This window comes from Castanea sativa, chromosome 1, assembly GCF_040712315.1.
Source record: "Castanea sativa cultivar Marrone di Chiusa Pesio chromosome 1, ASM4071231v1".
In the NCBI taxonomy this organism is placed as follows: Eukaryota; Viridiplantae; Streptophyta; class Magnoliopsida; order Fagales; family Fagaceae; genus Castanea; species Castanea sativa.
The window spans coordinates 25,185,541-25,207,048 of record NC_134013.1 but is presented as its reverse complement, the minus strand read 5'-3'; the positions used below and the strand labels follow the sequence as shown (position 1 = coordinate 25,207,048).

The 21,508-nt window shown below is 38.3% G+C and overlaps 1 protein-coding gene across 1 annotated transcript; it reads left to right on the top strand.

The window, feature by feature from the left end:
• The first annotated feature begins 1,753 nt into the window (after window positions 1-1,753).
• On the top strand, window positions 1,754-20,821 carry LOC142622535 (uncharacterized). The gene is made up of 4 exons (XM_075796024.1): window positions 1,754-2,148; window positions 8,520-8,746; window positions 19,860-20,117; window positions 20,284-20,821. The coding sequence occupies exons 1-4, from the start codon at window positions 1,779-1,781 to the stop codon at window positions 20,587-20,589; spliced, it is 1,161 nt and encodes a 386-aa protein (XP_075652139.1). The 5' UTR covers window positions 1,754-1,778; the 3' UTR covers window positions 20,590-20,821.
• The last annotated feature ends 687 nt before the right edge of the window (window positions 20,822-21,508 follow it).

Below are 21,508 nucleotides of genomic sequence, written 5' to 3'. Positions count from 1 at the left end.
TGTTTACACATAGGTCCATCACTAGTACTTAATGAAAAATAATCTAATTATTGTTTGCCACATGTTTGAATTGTGTTAAAGTGTATGGTTCTAGACTTTTGTTAATTCCTATGCATTGATCATTTGTTCTTTATAGAACTCCTGCAGTGATTCATATTGAGGGCAATTCTTCAATCGTTGTTGATAACGATTCTTGCTTGATACGTAATCTTTACTCTTTTCAACTTATTCCGATTTAAAAAAAAAAAAAATTTCTATTTAGTTCTCCATTTACTCAATTTTCTCTTCTATTTTTATTCGCAATTCTCAATGTAAGTCTAATCTAGTTTATATGACAATTTTTATTTAATTATTATAAGTAATTTTTTTTTAATATTTCAATACTTAGAGTTTGGGGAGAGTTGAATTCTGAATGTTTTTTTTAATTATTTATTTTTTATAAACACTTGGAGTCTGGAGGTGTCAACTATTTAAATTACAAGATTCTAGATTATAATAATTATTATTATTTGAGAAAAATTCTAAACTATTATAAGTGATCTAAACGTTAGAAAGTTCATTGTCAACTAATAATTTACTACCCTTCAATGAAGTGCAACCTATTTGATGGGAGCAAAATCTTGGATTGACACCTATTATACCCAAATGACATTGCTTTTTTGTAAGTGGTTGTCTTCTTCTTCACATATGAGAGAGAGAGAGACAGAGAGAGACTTGTAATAAGAGAAAATCTTTTGATATAAATAATAAAAAAGTTAAAATGTTATCTAAGATAAAAGAATTGAAAAAGTGAGTACCAAAAACAAGTTTTTTTTTTTAAATTTCTTTTTAATGGATACATAAAGAGTATTTATATTGTCATAGGCTCTTAGCTTATTTAATTTTTTTTTAAAATAAAATAAAAATTAAAAAGTTAGAATTTAGTTTATTACAATATATATTGGATCTAGACTTTTATACAATTCTATTAATTGAACTATAAGTTGAACAAATCCTTTCAATTTTTCAATCTTGGACACTTACTACAATCAAGAATGTTCTCCATTTCAAAACTTGTCAATTTCCTAGTCTAGATTAGATTTTATAAATTTAAAAGTGCATAATCTGCTATGTCATTTACAATATTAAATAATGTGGCAATTTATAAGCTACTAAATTCAAAAAATATAATCTTGACAATAAAATGGATGAAAATAGACATTTTTTTTTTAATAAAAAATGGAGAGGGATCTAAAAATAACATTTTTTGTCCTAATTATAGCTTGAACTCCTACTTCCTCGTTGTCTCTGGTCATTTTAACATAAAACTCTTGACCGTTCAAGGAATTGACTATCCCTCTATTTATATACATTTGTTTAACACACTCAATTTCACAGTGCATCAACATGTCAAATAATTATGATTAGAGCAACATAACTTTCATTATTTTATAATAAATTTTAGATGACAGGTTGTTACTAGTTGAAAAAAAAGTAATATAAGTAACATAACACTTTATTTATTTATTTTTTTATATACCAATGATAACTTTTTTTTCTTTCTTTCTTTCTCCCGAATATGCACCAATCAAATCATAATTTGGCACAACAAAATTAAATAAATTTTTATTTATTTGATTAAAAAAATAAAGATTGATATGTAATTTGAAAATAAGCAGCATTGATTAACTTGCCATGATGGTCACATTGCCCTTATTCCGTCCACATTCAGGACTAAAAATATAAAAAAGGACAAAATTACAGGTCATGACTCATGATCAGCAGAAAAATAAAATAAAATGGGATTACTATTAAGACCAGGAATTCATCAGTTCCAGTACCACCGCCTATTACCGGTACTTATAAAACCAAAAATTTCCCATTTCCATTCCCATCAAAATCCAAATCCACTACCATTTACACCTACACGTGCCAGAAGGGCATCGCAAACAGTGCGAGCACTTGCAGAAGCAGCACCCAAAAAAATGGTCAAAGCTGTTAGAGTTCACGAACTTGGTGGTCCGGAAGTCCTTAAATGGGAAGATGTGGAAGTAGGAGAACCAAAGGAAGGCGAGATTCGTGTAAAAAATAAGGCCGTTGGCCTTAATTTTATCGATGTTTATTTCCGCAAAGGAGTTTATAAGACCCCCACATTGCCCTATACCCCTGGTTTGCTTTCATTTCTTTTCTTTCTCCTTGCTTCTTTATTTTATTATAATATTAACTTAAAATTCGTACATTGCTTTAGGGTTTTAGATCATGTTAATTAATCACTCATGTTTGATTGTTATGACTTATGACACATGTTTGTTAAAGGCTAGAAAAATAAATACTAAGGTTGATTGATGACCGATGATAAAGCTACATCTGCAAGATCACTGCCAGTCAAAACAACCTGAGGCTCAGCTGCCAAGGGGGTTTTGTTGCCAATACAGAATAGATCACCAGAAGGTAGAGATGGGAGTTTGGAATGTTATGCTAACCCCAATGTGTGAAGTTCTAAGCAATCTCGAAAGGATACGCTCAATTACGAAGTTACAGTGGAGGATATGGCCGAGGAAAAATATGTTACAATCTGAGCAATTGTTGGAGGACCAGAAGGTGCTGTGGCTTTCAACAGATTGTGGAGCATTGATAGTGTGTGAAAATAATAGTGGGGGGAGCTCCAGTCCTCTACTGTGAGTCATTGGCCAGAATTGATTGATCAACAAGTGAGCAAGAAATTTTTTATTTGAATCAAATAATGGGAGGTATGAAGGCCTACTCAATGGGTGATGAAAATTTAGAAGTATTAAGGGATTTAGCAAATTCCTTGGAGTTTCTAGAGTCTTTGGAGAACAGTTTATGGTTTTATTTGGTACAATTGAGGAGAGATAGAGGAATGTCATCAAGTGAGGGGAGTGTGCATCGGGTAACTAACCCAACTCCTAGAGGAGCTAGGGATCTTTAAAATTTGGTATATACAGTTAATTATGATGCTGGATAACATGGGAGTACTAGTAAAGGAAGGGTTGTTGATGTATTCCTAATGAAGCTACGCCTGTTTTCTTGGAATATAATGTGTAAATGCTCCTAACAAATGAGTGGTTGTAAAAACCATGTTGAACGGATGGAAGTCTGATGTGGTTTTTGGGTTAGGAAACAAAATTGTCAAAATGTATGCAAGTGTTGTTAGAAGTCTTTGTGCTAGCCATTTGAAGATTGGCTGGTACTTGAAGCGAAAAATACAGCAGGTACGGTGCTCTTAATATGGGGCAAACAGGTGGTTGAGAAAATTGATCCAGGTGTGGGTGTGTGGGGAGGTTTTCAATGTCATGTTTATTGAGTAATGTGAAGGATAAATTCAATTGGGTCTCTATTGGAGTATATGACCCTAATAATGACAGGGTAAGTAGTTGATAGGAGTTGAGAGTTCACAACAGCGTTGGGAGGTGGCTTGGTGTGTGCCGAGGGAGTTCAATATAGTTAGATTTCTGAGTGAAAGGCTAGAATATGATATGATAGATTCGCCATTGCTATGACAGAATTCTTAGAATTCACTATTGCTATGATATGCACATCAACAACCTCCCCTATTGGAACCATTTCACTCTTATGCACATTGACCTTCAAACCTGTTACCGCCTGAAAACTAAGTAACAACAACCGAATATGAAGAATTTGCTCCACATCTACATCACAAAATAGGATAGTGTCGTCTGCAAACAATAGATGTGAAACACGTTCCCCACCACCCTTCCTACCCTCAAGATTAAAACCATAGATCAAACCAGCTCCCTCCACTCTTCTCAACATCCTACGAAACACCTCCATCATGATCAAAAACAACATAGGAGATAGCGGATCTCCTTGTCTTAAACCCCTTGAACTACCAAAGAAATCAGCTGGAGATCCATTAATCAAAACAGAGAACTGAATTGTGGATATACAAGTACGGATCCACTTACACCACTTCACTCCAAAGCCCATTCTAATCAACAAATATAGCAGAGCCTCCCAATTCACATGATCATAGGCTTTCTCCATATCAAGCTTACAAATGACTCCAGGAACCCTACTTTTCCCTTGGCTATCCACACACTTATTCGCAATAAGAACCGAGTCAAGGATTTGTCTCCCATCCACAAAGCTATTTTGATTCTCAGAGATCAACTGATCTAAAACCACTCTCAAACGATTTGCCAAGATCTTAGCCAATATTTTATACACACTCCCCACCAAGTTAATAGGTCGAAATCTCAAATATTAGAGGTATCATTCTTTTTAGGAATTAATGCAATGAAGGTAGCATTAAGGGATTTTCCAAACTTACAATGTTGGAAAAACTCTTCAAACACTGCTAAGACGTCTTTCTCCACTACCCTCCAACAATGATGATAGAACGCCATAGTAAACCCATCTGGACCTAGAGCTTTGTCCCCATTCAAGTCACTTACAACTTGAGGGATCTCCTCTCTCTCAAACTTCCTTTCAAGCCAGACCCTTTCCATATTCCCAATACGATTAGATTTCAAACCCTCCACAAAAGGCCTCCACCCCTCAGTCTCGTACAAATTTTTATAAAATTGTACCACTTGATTAGTTACCTCGGAGACCTCCTCAAAAACCACCCAATCCACCTCCAAGGTCCTCGGATGATTAAACCTTCTATGGGAGTTAGCCATATTGTGGAAAAACTTGGTGTTATTATCCCCTTCCTTGATACATAACATCCTAGATTTTTATCTCCAGGAAATTTCTTCCAAGGAAAGAAGATGCTCCACCTAGGACCTTAAATCTGCCCTATGACATTTCTCCCCATCAGAGTGACCAAAATCCTCTTCCTTAACGTCTAATGTTTTCAACTCCTCCAGTAATTGCTTCTTTTGACGCACTAAATTACCAAACTCTCGGTGATTCCATTGCATAATGTTCTCTTTTAGAGCCTCTAGTTTTTTTGCAAGTACGAAACTAGGTGTACCTGCAAAGGAATGCCGATTCCACCAGGTTTGAACTCTATCCACAGATCCCTCCGTCTTCAACCACATATTTTCAAATTTAAACAGACTTTTCCCCCTTGCCATTTCCCCTGCCTCCAAGAGAATTGGACTGTGATCTGAGATAGGACGGGGTAAAATCCTTTGAATAACATCAAGGAAATGGTCCTCCCAATCTGGAGTGACCAAAGCTCTGTCAATCCTAGACATCGCTAGTTGGTCAGTGCCACTTAACCAGGTATAGCTACCTCCTTCCAAAGGCAAATCAACCAAGTTAAGGTCCTCAACAAATTCAGAGAATTTTTCCATAGCCAGGGTCAAATGAGTCGCCCCTACACTCGCTAGGAAAGCAAACAATAATAAAGTCCCCAAAGCAACACCATGGTATCCTCCAATACTGCTGAATACCCACCAACTCATCCCACATGTGACCCCTCTTGTCATTCTCATTTGGGCCATAGATGCCTGAGCAAGCCCATATAAACCCGTCCCCCACCCCTTGCCACTTTATCGAAACTGAGAAAGTACCAACCATAACCTCCACCTTATCCAAAACCCTTTTATCCCACATAAGCAAAATGCCACCAGCAGTCCGATCAGCCTCCAAAATAGCCCAATCCACATATGGACAGCTCCACAAACTACAAACTAGCTGTCTATTCATGCTAGCAATTTTCGTCTCTTGTAAACAAACAACATCACACTTCCACTCCTGCAACAAATTCTTCACCACAAGTCGTTTCCGAGGATCATTTAAACCTTTAACATTCCACGAAATCATTTTTATCTTCATAGACACTAAAATATCCCTAACTACTGACACCAGCTCAAGACCACCCTCTATCTCTTGTCATAATTCACTGAAGAGATCAAGTTTTGCAGCTTTCTACGTCCCTTGTTTTTGGACATAGTCACATTTTTGCTACCCGTTGCTTTCCTGTGTAATACATTGGTTGCCTCCATCACAGATTCTAGCATTTGTAAGAGAGCAATGCACAACTTCTCATGTCGAGTCATTGACAACCCAACCAATTTATTGAAACCAGGAATTCTGTGTTTCACCACCCAGAAATATCTAACTTAGTCTCAATACTCAAAACCTCATTGACCTCCTCCAACTCTGCCAAATTTGTCGACGCACTTGGAGCAATGATTTGTAGAGGTAAGCAAGCTGACAATTCTATTTCACCAAAGCCCACAGAAAAATCAGCTGCATCCTCCATAAGCATGACCTACCTAGGAAGGCTAAAGAGTTCCTTACTATAGGAAGAATTAACCTCTTGACCCAACACCCCAAAACCCAGTGATCCAACTCGCAGCAACTCTAGAAAGAGATCGGGAAAAGAAGGTCCAACCAATCGCGGCACTAATTCGAGAGTCATTGTCCTCTTACTTTCAGAAATCAACCCACCCGACAACAAATTAGAGCCCAAAATATTGTTCCAGTCAGAGCTAAGTCTGAAAACCATCGTCGGAGGAGACTCGGTACACCTCAACACTCCTACCAGTGAATCACAACACTGATGAGTAGGCCAAACTCCATCTGCATCAGCCTGCGTCGCCCCTACCGGCGAAACCACCTGCATCGGCGAAACCACCTGAATCCTGGTACAATGCTCCTCCTATATCGGCAAAATAGGGCTCATCGGAGGCACCAAGAAGCTCTTACCACCATTCTCGGCCTGAACCCATACCTTTTGTGTCCTCATAGGACCTCTAGCCACCTGTGTTGGCATCTCGGAGCTCGTCGGACTCACCCATGGGCTCTCCCCTGCCTTCTCGTGAGTATCGGCTGAGGAAATAGGCCCTATACCATTGACAGAGCATTCCCCAGGCTTAAAGGTTATTGGGCTTATGGAATTTGGGCCTAAACTTGACGTACTAACCGGCTGTTGGGCCGCTAGCTTGTTAGGACCCAAACCCAACTTTCCCTTGCACAAATCCTTACAAGCCCGTGAAACCCATTTAAAGTTATTAACTTCCCCTTTATTTCTATCCCAGGAAACCCGTCTCCTCCCTTTCACGTCAACCTCCATGATTAGACCACTCTTTGTCCAGCTTGGTCTCCTTAAATCACTCTTCTTCCCATTTTCATATGCTTTTGAATTCAAACTAAGACTTGATGGGAAACGTATCCTAATTTTTGCCGGATTTTGCTCACCTAACTCTGTCTCCACATTAATGCACTGCTCTCTCCTATCCCCTCCTCCCACCACCATCTTCTTAGGCTTGCCCACTGGAAAATCCCCCACCTTGGCACTTGTAAATCTCGGATTCATCGCCAACAGCTCCCTTGACTGATTCTAGCTCTCCACAGGCTCCCCCTGGATCATATTTTTAACCTTATCCTTGGTAGTAATATGTTGTGACTGAGTCACAGCCCTTGGCTGCACCTGACCTTTCAGGATCTCAACAAAAGACCGAGAGGGATGAGTCTCCAACATTCTTCTCTGTGGTAGGGACACAAATTTGGTCTGGCCTGAACCATGTAGAGCGTATTGGTCAGGTTCCAACATCTTCCTCAGTTTAAGCCCAAAGACCTTCCAACCATTCTGTGCTTTGCCACCAGGAATTATGACAGATCTTTTATGCCCGCCAACTTTGAGTTCAGACACTAAAAAGAATTGACCAAAGGAATTTGATCTCCGCTGTAAAGTGTATGCAGTGTCTCCTTCCCTAAGCGTAAAAAACTGTTTGGGATTGATTCCGACCACCGTGTGTTCTATATTCTTCATCAACCATAATGCTGCATTCTTGCCCATGAAAACTGACTTCATGAAGTGTTTGCCCCGTTCAAAAATACGTAAGGAGAAAAAATTTCCTCCTTCCTCAACCACCAATTGAAAAATTTTAAATTCAGTGAAAAAACTACGAATACCACCCATATTTACCACAGAGAGGCAACTTTCAAGACAAAACTGTTCCTTCACAACATGCAGAAGCACGCTTTAGCATCTTCCTTCATAAAGAAGCAAGAAGTTTAGATTTCAACCACAAATCTGTGTACTTTTTCCCAAATTTGTAGCACAATATAGAAACCTACAACATAAATTTGTAGCTATCACACAATTTCTTAATTTATGCGCAAGAATTTGTGCACTTTTCCCCAAATTTTGCAGCACAACATAGAAACCCACAACATAAATTTGTAGCTATCACACACAATTTCTTAATTTATGAGCAAGAATTTTAATTTATTTAAAAAATTAAAATTTTCTGCAATTGGATTAATCATTCATGGTTCTGGTCCAAAATGTGACCTTTATCCAAGATGAGATGACAGACTTGTGTATGAAAGCTCACCAAATTGATAACTCGACCAAAAGACTTATTTTGTTGTGATGAAATTACTTTCCTTCAATTAAGCTATTATGCAAATAGTGATTTCTTTACAACCATAGTGCATATGTGGTCTCAGAGAGTTTTGTTAGTTTCTTTTACTTGGGATAGTTATGGTAAACACTGGAGATTTTTCTTTGAATGCCACGAGAATGGATTTACCTATTTTATATGAGGTTAGGTCCTAAGGTGGGACCAATTTATCAATACCAGTTTCTGATGCAGGTATGGAGGCTGTTGGGGTGGTGACAGCTGTGGGTCCTGGACTAACTGGCAGGCAAGTTGGAGACCTTGTAGGTTATGCTGGTGGTCCAATGGGCGCATATGCTGAAGAGCAGATCCTTCCTGCAAACAAAGTTGTGCCTATTCCTCCCTCTATTGATCCTATTGTTGCAGCATCCGTCATCCTCAAGGGTATGACAGCTCAATTTCTACTCCGCCGTTGCTTCAAGGTAGGTTCTATACTGATGCAGCTGAATATATACTGCAGAAAGTTGAAATTTATATTAGATTGAGCCTTTAAAGTATTTGGACTAGAAACCTTGATTTAAATAAAAATTGTGATAAAATGTCATCAGATATTGAGTTGGTATCATCTGTGAACATGTATTCTGCATCACGTGCATTTAGACAAATGCAGTCTGTTAATGCTTGTAAATTCCAATCTATATTTAGAAGAAGAATCATCATCACCATGTTGAGGGTGTGGCTTGCATATGTATGTGAATGCATATGTGCAAGTATGATAAACACCAAAGTTATCATTATAGCTTGTGGCCAACTGTGTTACAATGTTGACTTTATTTTGATAAGCCATGATGCTGAAGCCCATATCTATTAAGTTATTTGAATGAATTATTTTTGTTACCAAAAAAAGTGTTAGTTATCCTTTTTTTTTTTTTTCCACACACACAAACATGTTACTTATATATATATATATAAAATCATTGTTTCTTGGTAAATACAACTTATCTAGGTTGCATCGACACGCTAGTTTTGGCGATGTGTTGGACGCCAAAACGGCTACGACTCGCCGGACTTAGGTGTCCGAGCAGTGTCTTTACGGTGCCAACACGGCACCGACACATCCGACACGCCAGCAGTGAAAAAAAAAAAATCAGACCTCTGCCGGCATCTCAAGTTCTTAACTCACCCTCCCTCTGACGTCTGCCAGCTGCCGTTGCCTTCTGTCCCTTGCCGGAGCTAGATCGGGCCGATCGGCGAGCTCCATAGACGTCGACGCCGTGCCCTGTCCCTTCGGATCTCTCTCTCTCTCTCTCTCTCTCTCTCTCTCTCTCTCTCTCTCTCTCTCTCTCTCTCGACGTGGACTGTTTGACCTCTTCTCTTCTCTCTCTCCCTCTACTTTTTTTTTTCTAGATATTTTGGTGAATGGGTGTACTGTGTTACTCACTTTAATATAAGTTATAACGCGTTTTTTTTTTACCCCACTCACACTGTCACTGACACTCATTGGGTTATACTTTTTAAAACTTGGTTTCCTTTTATGTTTTTAGTTTGATGTTGAATGTAGCCTATTTAAACTTTTGGTTTGTACTCTAAAAATTTTGTGTATTATTGTACTACTTTGGGGGTTAATTTATTTATTTGTAGTTCTTACATAATTTAAATTCTAAACATAAACGTATTTTATGTCTAAAAATATTAAAAAATATGCCTAAATATAAAATTTAATTAATTATTTAATTGCCGTGTCCACACTGTGTCGTGTCCTTATTTTTCAAAAATTGCCGTATCGCCGTGTCCATGTCCGTGCATCATAGCAACTTATGCATCCATATGGACTTAAACCTGTGACTTCACCCTCCACCTATTTTAAGGGAAGAGATTCAATGGTAACCGAAGAAGACACTTTGGAATGGCCTACAAGAGACATGGGAATTCAAATTCTAAAGCATCGATTTTTATTTGAGTTTTCAATGATGCTAGGATGCTACTCATGATCTATCTAGCTAGTTTGATTGTTGGGAGTTGTTTTAGTTGGGTCTTAAATTTATTTTCTTAGTTGCTGCTAAATTAATGTTGATTTTTAAAGGTATTCTTTTCTTTTCTTTAAATTTAGGGGTATTTCAAAACTTTTTGTCAACAAGTTTCTAGCAATTTCACCAGAAAAGCATATGTGGCTGTCTTATGAGATATTTAAATTTATTTACAGCTGTTTACATGAGTGTGTGAAACATACAAATCCTAGGGGTGATTCCTAAAAAAACCTTAGCTAGTTTGATTGTTAGGAGTTATTTTTAAAATCGGGTGAATTTGGTAACTATCAAAAAAATTCTGGTGCACTTTTATACTTCTCATCAAATAGGGTATCTAGTGACACTATAAAAAAATCATGTTCGAAGTTGACTTTTATTCAAGTCTTGAGTAGCTGAGCACGTGTGTAGGTTTTGAGCTTTGAGAGCAGCCACTTGCATTATGCCATGGAGAAAGAAAATTTTTGGCAGTAGATGGTTAATAAAATTTTTAAGCTGACGTAGGACAAAACCAAATATGGATAACCTAAGAGTTTGCACCTAGGCTTTTGGAGTCAACTCAAAGTAAGAGAGAACAAACCTAGGAGTTGGCACCTAAGGTTGGTTGGACTTAGCACTTGACCTTTAGAAAAGTTCCAAGAGAACTTTTTATTTAGCACTGTTTCATGCAGTGTCTTTGGTGAGAGTGGAATGTGAGATGTTTTGAGGGAAGTGAATGGTCTATACTCGAGATTAAATCTCTCCTTCTTCACTCTTTACTGGATTGGAGTATTGCTTTAACTCTCTTCCTTGTTCTAATTTATTGGATATCTTTGAGCATTGTAATTTGAAAGATTGATGTATTGTTGCTCAAGTACACCTCCGGCCGTACTTGGGTATTCTTTTTAATTTAAAAATTTTTTTTTATTTATAACCTTTTGTCACTTGTAAAAAAAAAAAAATACTCTCCATTGAAGCATAATAGCTTGATTTTATAGACAGGTTTTTTATCACTTTAATTTTAGAGAAGCATTTTTCTATGATTAAATAGAGGCATATCTACCAAGGTTTTTGTTGGATCAACACCTTATTTTATTGGAGTGTGATGCTGTGAAATGGGGTTTAGACTTGAAACTATGTGGAAAGGCAAATGGCTTTGTAGATAAGGTGAAAGGTTGGTGGGATTCCTATTTATGGATCTCCTAGTTTTGTTCTGACAAACAAGTTGAAAGCTCTGAAGCTTGATTTGAAAAAGTGGAATACCTTAGAGTTTGGCAATACTTTTTTATTTTATTTTATAATTAATAAAGATGTATATTCAAGAACACTACCTCATGCAGAAAGTCATAAGGCAGAGAGAAAATTTACAGAAAAAGAAGATAAAAAAAAGAAAGAAAGAAAAGATACTAATTACAAAGGAGAGAGCTAGCGAACATAGGGGGAGAATCATTAGAGGTGAGTTCCCAAGCCCTAAACCAAGTCAAAAAAGGATCCACTAAAAGAAGCCAATAGTTGGTTGTTGGAACTTTCCATGTCCTCAAACATCCTTCAATTCGCTCCTTCCAAAGACACCGCATTAAGTACAATGGAGCTAAATTCCAAATGCTAGACGAATGCTTTCCAGGTCAATTCCACCAACCAAAGAGAGTATCTGCAACCGATCTTGGCAAGACCCATGAAATCCCAAAAGATCTAAAAACCAAACTCCACAACCGGTAAGCCTTACCACAATAAAGTTGCAAATGATCCACCGTCTCCCTATTACAATGACACATATTGCATCAGTCAATAAAGTCCATCCCTTTATCCCTTAAATTGTCACCTGTAAGGATCTTCTTCCATACAGCAATCCACACAAAGAAAGAAACACTGCGAAGGGCCTTAACCTTCCGAACACCTTTCCAAGGAAAGATAATGGGCAAGGGACCTCTTTGCTTATTATAAAACAATCGGATATCAAAATCCCCATTCTTCATTAACTTCCATCGCATACTATGAAACACGGGTGCGGGACTCGACAATTTTTGAAAAAATAGGGTGCAGATGCGGCGATTAAAAAATTATTAAAAATATTTTTATTTATATATTTTATATATTGCTAAGCATACTTTTTTATATAATAATAATAATAGAAAACTCATATGATAATGATGATGATGATGTACAAAATAAAGCCTCTCTGACCAAAGGCTTAGTGGCTTAGTGGCTCACGTACCAAAGGCTTAGTGGTTTAATGTACCTAAAAAAAAAAAAGGTGAGCTGTGGCTCACGTGAAAGGCACAAAAAAAAAATAAAAATAAAGCCTCTCTGACCAAATGCATTTAACAATCCTTTTCAAAAAAAAAAAAAAAACTTATAAAAAAAAGAAACAGAACAGAACGGCAACGCTGGGCTCGCGAAAAAAAGAAGAAGAAGACGAAGAGGCAAAGAAGAAGAAGAAGAAGAAGAAGAAGAAGAAAGGGGTTAAGGCTGGTGAAGACGGTGACAGTGGCGTATCAAATCCAGCCGTGTTTCAGTTTAAGTTTTTTTTTTTTTCCTTACCGGCCAATTTCCTCTTTCCGGCCGAAACACATCGATATTTGGCTGATATGATCCAATTTAGCGTGAATCGGCCTGGTTCGGCGCGAGTTGGCATGAATTCGGAAACGAAAAAAAAAAAAATTCCGACGCATGGGCAGCGGTGTCGCCTGCCGCACCCCGCGTCGGGCCGCGTTGGACTCCGGTACGACAACCCTGTAGCTGCGTTGGTGCTTCATAGATCGCATACGATCTCTGTTCTCAGTTGGAGGTAAATTAGAACCCAAAGTATGGAGAAATTCATCCACACCACCCATTTCCCAATCATTTGGTCTTTGAATGAAACGAACATCCCAGCTTCTCTGTTTCTCTATCTCCAACCATTTAAGAGAAGAGGCCATTGATACCTCTTTATTGGAGGCAATCCCATACACAACCGAAAAGGTCAATTGAAGTGGAGAATCCCCACACCATCGATCTGCCCAAAGCTTCACTCTATTCCCCACCCCTACCTCAAACCGAATATTTTTACTAAAAACCTCCCAACCCATTTGGATGCTTCTCTACAAACCACACCCATATACCCCTCTATCTAGCTTGGAGGTCCATCCTCCCTATTCTTCCCCAAACTTTAGAGCTACAACCCTTCTCCAAAGCCTTGTCTCCTTAACCCTAAACCGCCATAACCATTTCCCTAGTAAGGTTTTGTTAAAAGTAATTAATTTCCTTACTTTTAACTCACCATTTTCCAGAGGTGCACACACCTTATCCCATCCTACCAAATTTGTCTTGGAATCCCCCCACAAGAAATCCCTTTGCAACCTCTCAATTTTGTTGGCCACATGTGTAGGGATAGTGAAAAGAGATAAAAAGTAAGTCGGAAGACTAAATAATGTACACTTAAGCAACGTTAGTCTTCCACCTTTTGACAAATACATTTTCTTCCACCTAGCCAACTTACGCTTAATTTTCTCCAAGAAGGATTCCACATAGTAGGGGACTTGTGGGATGCCCCAAGTGGCATACCAAGATAGTTCATAGGCGAAAACCCAATCCGGCAACCCAAAATCTCTGCCAAGACATTGATATTAGGATCCTCCCCAATGGGAACTATCTCACTCTTCAAAGCATTAACCTTTAATCTTGTCACAGCCTGGAAACAAAGGAGCATCTGAACATGTAGAATTTGCTCCTCATCTGCATCACAAAACAAAATCATATCATCCGCAAATAAAAGATGTGAGACACATACCCCTCCACCCTGTCTACCATCAGCCCTGAAACCTTGAAGTAAACCAGCACCTTCAACTCTTTCCATTATCTTACTGAAAACCTCCATTATAACCGGAAACTACATAGGAGATAGCGGGTCTTCTTGTCTCAATCCCCTTTAACTCCCAAAAAAGTCAGTTGGAGACCCATTAACCAAGACAGAGAACTGGGCTATAGATATACATGTACGGATCCATCTATACCACCTCACCCCAAATCCCATTCTCTTCAACAAATCTAGAAGAGCCTCCCAATTCACATGATCATAGGCTTTTTCAATATCCAGCTTACAAATAACCCCCGAAATCTTACTCTGCACCCTACTATTAACACACTCATTAGCAATAAGAACTGAATCAAGTATCTGTCTACCACTCACAAAATTGTTCTGAGACTCAGATATCAGCTGATCCAAAACCTCTTTCAAGCGGTTTGCCAAAACCTTAGCCAAGATCTTTTATACACTCCCCACCAAGCTAATAGGTCTGAAATCTTAGATATTGGAGGCACTATTCTTCTTAGGGATTAAGGCTATGAAAGTTGCATTAAGATATTTGAAATCTCGGATATTGGAGGCACAATTCTTCTTAGGGATTAAGGCTATGAAAGTTGCATTAATAGATTTTTCAAACTTACTGTAGTGATAAAACTCTTAAAACGCAGCTAAAACATCTCTTTCCACAACTCCCCAACAATGTTGATAGAAGGCCATGGAGAAACCATCAGGACCTGGAGCTTTATCTCCTTACAACTCTTTGACAGCTCGAAGAATCTCCTTCTTTTCAAACCTCTGTTCAAGCCGGTCCCTCTCCAGCCCCTCCATTTGATCAAACTCCAAACCTTCCACAAAAGGCCTCCACTCCTTTGTCTCCTTGTTCAAGTTTCTATAAAACTATACTACTTGGTTTGCCATCTCTGATTCGTGCTCATAAATAACCCCATCCACCTCTAGCATACTAATATGAATATACCTTTTAATGGAATTAGACACCTTATGGAAGAATTTGGTATTGTCTCCTTCCTTAATACAAAGCATCCTCAATTTCTGTCTCCACAAAACTTCTTCCAAAGAAAGAAGGTTCTGTATTTGAGATCTCATCACAGCCTTCTCACCTATCTCCACTTCAGAAAGGCCATACTCCGCTTCCTTAGCATTCAATAATTTCAAGGCCTCCAACAATTCTTTTTTCTGATGACCTACATTTCCAAACTCACTACAGTTCCACTGAATAATGTCTCCTTTCAGAGCTTTTAGCTTCTTGGCAAGCACAAAACTGGGAGTACCTGAGAAAGAATATCGATTTTACTAAGAATGAACCCTATCTATGAACCCATCTGTCTTTAACCACTTTTTCCCAAACCTAAAAAGACTCTTCCCCCTCAATATCTTCCTTGCCTCCACTAATCTGGGGAAGTGGTCTAAAATAGGACGAGGTAAAACCCGCTGGATCACATCCGGATAGTGGTCCTCCCAATCATGAGAAACCAGAGCCCTGTCTATCTTGGACATCGAAGGCTGATCCGAACCACTAGACCAAGTATAACTCCCTCCTTCCAACGACAAATTTATCAAATTAAGCTCCTCGATGAACTCAGAAAAATTCTCCATAGCCGGAGTAAGGGGTGATCCTCACAACCGTTCACTTGCAAACATAACGATATTGAAGTCCCCTATGTAACATCGTGGAACTTCCCAAAGTTGCTGAATTCCAATCAACTCATCCCACATCTGCCCTCTCAAATTATTATCATTCGGGCCATAAACCCCAGAACATGCCCAAATAAAACCATCCCCCACACCATGCCACTGAATTGATACGAAAAAGTAAATCACCATTACCTCCAACTTTTCTAAAGCCTTCCTATCCCACATCATCAAAACCCCACCAGCTTGATGATCCGCATCCAAAGCCACCCAATCTACATAAGGACAACTCCACAAGCTGCAAACCAACAGTCTATCCATGCCAGCAATCTTAGTTTCTTGAAGGCAAACTACATCACAATTTCACTCTCGTAGTAAATTTCTAACTACCAAAGGTTCCTGCGAATCATTCAATCCTCGAACATTCCATGACACCATTTTCAGCTTCATAAAAACTGTTAACTCCCTGCACCAATCTCAGTATTGCAGTCAAAGAAGACTATCTACCATCATAATTAACCGAAGAAATCAAATTCCTCAACTCCTTCTTCCCTTTATCCTTTGAAACAACTCTTTGGTGGGCCACATCTTTCCTGTGCAGCAGATTGGCAGCCTCAATCGTATTAACTCTATGGATGAGATTGAGGAGCATAGGATATTACTTGATGATGAAAAATTGCAAAGGGAGTAGGCTAAAGTAGAGCTTGAATGAGTCTTGTTGATGAAAGAGATTAATTGGAGGCAAAGCCAAAAGTCAAGGATGTTGTGCTTGAAGGAAGGGTACAAAAATACAAAGTTCTTTCATAGGCTTGCGAATTCACACTGCTATCATAATTATTTTGGGAGATTACTTGTAGATGGAGAGGAGCTCACTAATCAAGAGGCAATTAATGGGAAGATTGTGGATTTTTATAAAGGCTTATTCTTTGAACAGGGAGTCTGGCAACCTTTACTAGATGGGCTTAGATCTTCAGGCAGTGTCGAACATGAGTGGGGACAAAGCACTAGGTCCAGATGGCTTTATGATGGCTTATTTCCAAATCTGTTGGGGTGTTATGAAGGTGGATTTAATGATGGTTTTCCATCACTTCCATGAGCACTACACCTTTGAGAAAAGTTTTAATGCTACTTTTGTCTCTCTTATTCCAAAAAAGCCTGGGGCAGCAAAGATTAAGGACTTCCTTCCTAATAGTGTGATTACAGGAGTTTACAAGATCTTGGCTAAAGTATTGGCAAACAGATTAAAATTGGTGCTTCATAAGGTGGTGTCAGTTCCCTGAAATGCCTTTGTTAGCAAGAGGCAGATTCTAGATTAGGTTTTGATTGCCAATGAATGCTTATATAGCCATCTAAAGTTGGGTATACCAGAGGTTTTGTGCAAGCTAGATCTGGGGAAGGCATATGTTAGATTTTCTGTGCTTGTGAATGGTAGCCCCAGAGGATTTTTTCATAGTTCACAGGGGTTGAGACAGGGAGACCCTTTATCCGCTATGTTATTTATCATTGTTATGGAGGCACTTAGCTATATGTTGGAGAGGGCGGGGGGAGAAAATTATATAATAGGTTTTGTTTGTGGGTGGTAGTCCCAATGTTCAGTTAGTAATTTCACATCTTCTTTTTGCAGACCATACATTGATTTTTTGTGAGAGTGGAGCCGGAGCAAATTTGGTACTTGAAGGCTATTTTTGTGTGGTTTCAGATCATTTCTAGATTGAAGATCAATTTGGGGAAATCTGAACTAGTCTCTGTTGGTGATGTACTGAATATAGAAGCTTTGGCAGGTATTTTGAGAAGCAAGGTTTCCCAATTACCCATGAATTATCTAGGTCTTCCTTTAGGTTCCACTTTTAAAGTGAAAACTGTGTGGAATAGTGTGTTAGATAAATTGGAAAGGCGGCTGGATGGAAAAAAGGTGTATTTGTCTAAGAGGGGGTGTATTATGTTAATTATGAGCACGTCATCTAGCCTGCCCACCTGCTATTTATCTTTGTTTACTATCCCTGTGAGTGTGGCTAGACATATTGAAAAGTTACAAAGAGATTTTTAAGTTATAAAGAGGTTTTTTTTATGGGGAGAGATGGGAGATGAGTTTAAGTATCATCTAGTGAGTTGGAGGAATGTGTGTGAACCACTTCAAAATGTGGGGTGGGGGGGGGGGGTTTGGTACTCGAAATTTAGTGCACTTTAATCAGGAGTTGTTGGGGAAATGGTTGTGGTATTATGCTTTGGGGAGAGATGCTTTATGGAGAAGGGATATTGACACAAAATATGGCAGCATGTGGGGGGGTTGGTGTTCCAATCAGGAATTATCTCACCCTTTCCAATAGTGTATAAGGAAAGGGTGAAATACTTTTCGTTGCTTTGTTTGCTTTAAGGTGGGGGGGGGGGGTGAATCTTCTACTAAGCTTTGGCATGATTCTTGGTGTGGGGGACCTCCTTTAAAGGAGAATTTCCTAGAGTTGTATGGGATTGCTCAAGATAGATATGCATTAGTGGCTTATGCAATATTAGAACGGGGTGAGATGGTTCTCACAGTATATACACTTTGAGGTAGGTGAGGGTAGCCGAGTTCAGTTCTGGTATGATGGTGGTGTGGTGAGCAACTGTTGAGGTTGGTCTTTCCTTACTTTTATGGTTTTTAGATAAAGATTCTTTAGTTGATCCATTCTTGGAAGACAGGATGACGGGGAGCAGAGGACTTTGAGATGTAAGCTTTCTGCGGGAATTTAATGATTAGGAGATAGAGGTGGACACCACCTTCTTCAACCTTCTTCATTCTAATAGCCCTCTTCATGAGTGTAGTGATAGATTGAGATGGAGAGTGAAAAAGAACAGGGTTTTTCCTTTTAGGATGCATTAAGGAACGAACATGCTAGTAGGGTGGTGTTGTGTTTGCCGTTGTTGTGGGTTTGACTACACTGAAGTGTTGCGTTTGATTTGTGGAGTGCTGTCTTTCGATCTTTTGGGATTTCAGTGTTGCTATCATAAAAGGCCATTGACCTTTTGTTTGATTGGCATAATAGGGTAGGCAAGCATTAATCGGATATTTGGAATATTGTCCTGTTATGTTTGATGTAAACTTTGTGACAGGAATGTAATCGTCGTACATTTGAGGATATGGAAATTTCAGGTCACAATTGATAGAATTGTTTGCTAGATCATTGTTTGATTGATCTTGGGCGTGGGGCTTTACTACATCAGCTCCATTGCTGATTTTTAGAATCTTTATCCATACATTAACTGTTGTAATTTTTTAGACTTCTAAGTGTTCAACCATGTACATGAAATAGTCTCTTTTCAATAAAATACTTATTTACTAATCATAAAGTGCCAAATAATAGCGGTAGATTGGTGTTGTATGCGCAAGAAGAGTGGGGAATTCGTAGATCACTAACTCTGTTGTAATGTTGCTAGAGAATTGTGGGCTCTGGTCTTTTCATTATTTAAGATTTAGTGGATAATGCCAAGATGTGCTATTGATTCGTTGGCTTGCTGGTGGGGTTGATTTGGTCATCATCACAATCTAAACATACAGAATGCAATTCCTCCATCTTATGTGGTGTATATGGAGAGAAAGAAATGTTTAAAGCTTCGAGGGGTGTGAAAAAACAATTTTGGATTTGAAGCTTTTGTCTCTGTGATCAGTATATGATTGGACGACTGCCACTTTACATTTTCCTTTTTCAAATTTACTTGAGTTTATTTATCTTTATGTGAAAATCAATTTTGGATTTGATGTTTTTGTTTCTGTAGTCATTATATGATTGAACAGCTGCTACTTTACATTTTTCTTTTTTTAATTTACTTGAATTTATTGATCTTTGTGGAGGTTGATAAAATTTGGCATATCTCTCATATACATCCCATGTACATGTGTTGTGTCCCTTCTAAATTTTTTTAATGAATTGTTATAGTGGGTGTGTGTGTAAATAATTTGGATTGGCAGCAATACCATGATAAATCTGAAAAAGGCCTGTTTTCATCAGTTTGAAAAACTGTTAATATAAGTATATTGCTATGCATTTGTCCCCTATTCTCCTAATTTGCACAAATAGAATGCTTTAAACCTGGCATTGTGCTAAAATTGGCTCTCTTTCCCAGACTGTTAAACATTCTTATTTACATCAACTACTAGATACAAATAATTGTCTTGTGTAGGTTGAACCTGGACACGCAATCCTTGTTCACGCAGCAGCTGGTGGAGTTGGTTCTCTATTAAGTCAGTGGGCTAATGCCCTAGGTGCCACTGTCATTGGAACTGTCTCAACGAAAGAGAAGGCGGTTCAAGCCAAGGATGATGGATGCCACCATGTTATAATCTATAAGGAAGAGGATTTTGTTGCTCGTGTCAATGAGATAACATCAGGCAATGGGGTTGATGTTGTCTATGATGCTGTAGGAAAAGATACCTTCCAGGTATTAGCTTCTTTTTTTTTTTCTCACTCTCCCTTCATTTCTGGAGAAATTTTGGATACTTAACTTGAATCTACTGAAGCTGGTACGTCATAGCTTTGGTTAGCTGTTCTGATTTGTTTGTTATGTGCTGGTAAGAAGTTTCTTATTCAGAAGTTAATATATCCAGGGATCATTGGCATGCTTAAAGCCTCGTGGGTATATGGTGAATTTTGGTCAGTCATCAGGTACACCAGATCCGCTTCCATTGTCAGCTCTTGCTGCAAAATCCCTGTTCTTGACCAGGCCTTCCCTCATGCAATACACTGCAACTCGGGATGAGCTACTGGCAACTGCTGGGGAGGTATTTGCTAATGTCGAATCTGGTATCTTGCGAGTTCGAGTAAATCATACATACCCTTTGTCTCAGGCGGCTCAGGCACATGCAGACCTTGAAAGTAGGAAGACTACTGGATCCGTTGTGCTGATACCATAAGGTATTGTTCAGTATGTCCTTCCAATGAAATACCTTGTGGTCTGTGTGGAACGAAATAAATGTCTTCTGGATATGGCTGGGTAGCCGAATGTAAATTAATGTTTTGAAAGTAGTCTGTGTGGAACGAAATAAATGTCTTCTGGATATGGCTGGGTAGCCGAATGTATATTAATGTTTTGAAACTAATCGTCAAGAGAACTATTGTGACAGGAATAAATGGATTTGAACTGTATCTTTCGTTTTCTCAGAATTTATAATTTCTTTTACTTTTGTATATGTTTGAATAATGTTTAAGTAATTAAATTTAATGTTATGAAGCTTTTAGGACAATCAATAAATTATCATGATATCATAGCACATCATCCTAAGTTTGAACCATGTCTCTATTTTACCTCATGTTTAAAATGTTAAAAATTGCATGCCTTCGGGAGTATTAGAATAATAATTAAGTGCTTAATTCACTTTTTTTTTTTTTTTTTACAGTTTAGTTTTTAAGACAATTGGTAATTTATCAATATGTATCGTAATGAACTCATTGTGATATTATGGATTAAGCGTTCTTACAAGGAGATTTAGAGTGAGAAAGTCTAATGAAGCAGTAACAATTTATAGATTGTATGTTTCTTTCATTTCACATACTAGCAATTACTTCAGGGACTTTGGGATTGAGTTTGTATGCGAGAGAGAGAGAGAGAGAGAGAGTTTGTATTTGTGAGAGTACTTGTTTATGTTTGGAAGACTGAAATCTTCAGATGAGTAGAGTTTCCCCAAAGAATAAAATCTCTCCCTAGGCTTGACTACCTAGAATTAGACATAAACGAGGGTCGACTACCTCAGATCAGCCATAAATTTTCTTCTTGTTCTGGCGTTGTGAGTGTTCACAATTTTTCAATTGAAGTTAAGGTTATGCTTGGTAACA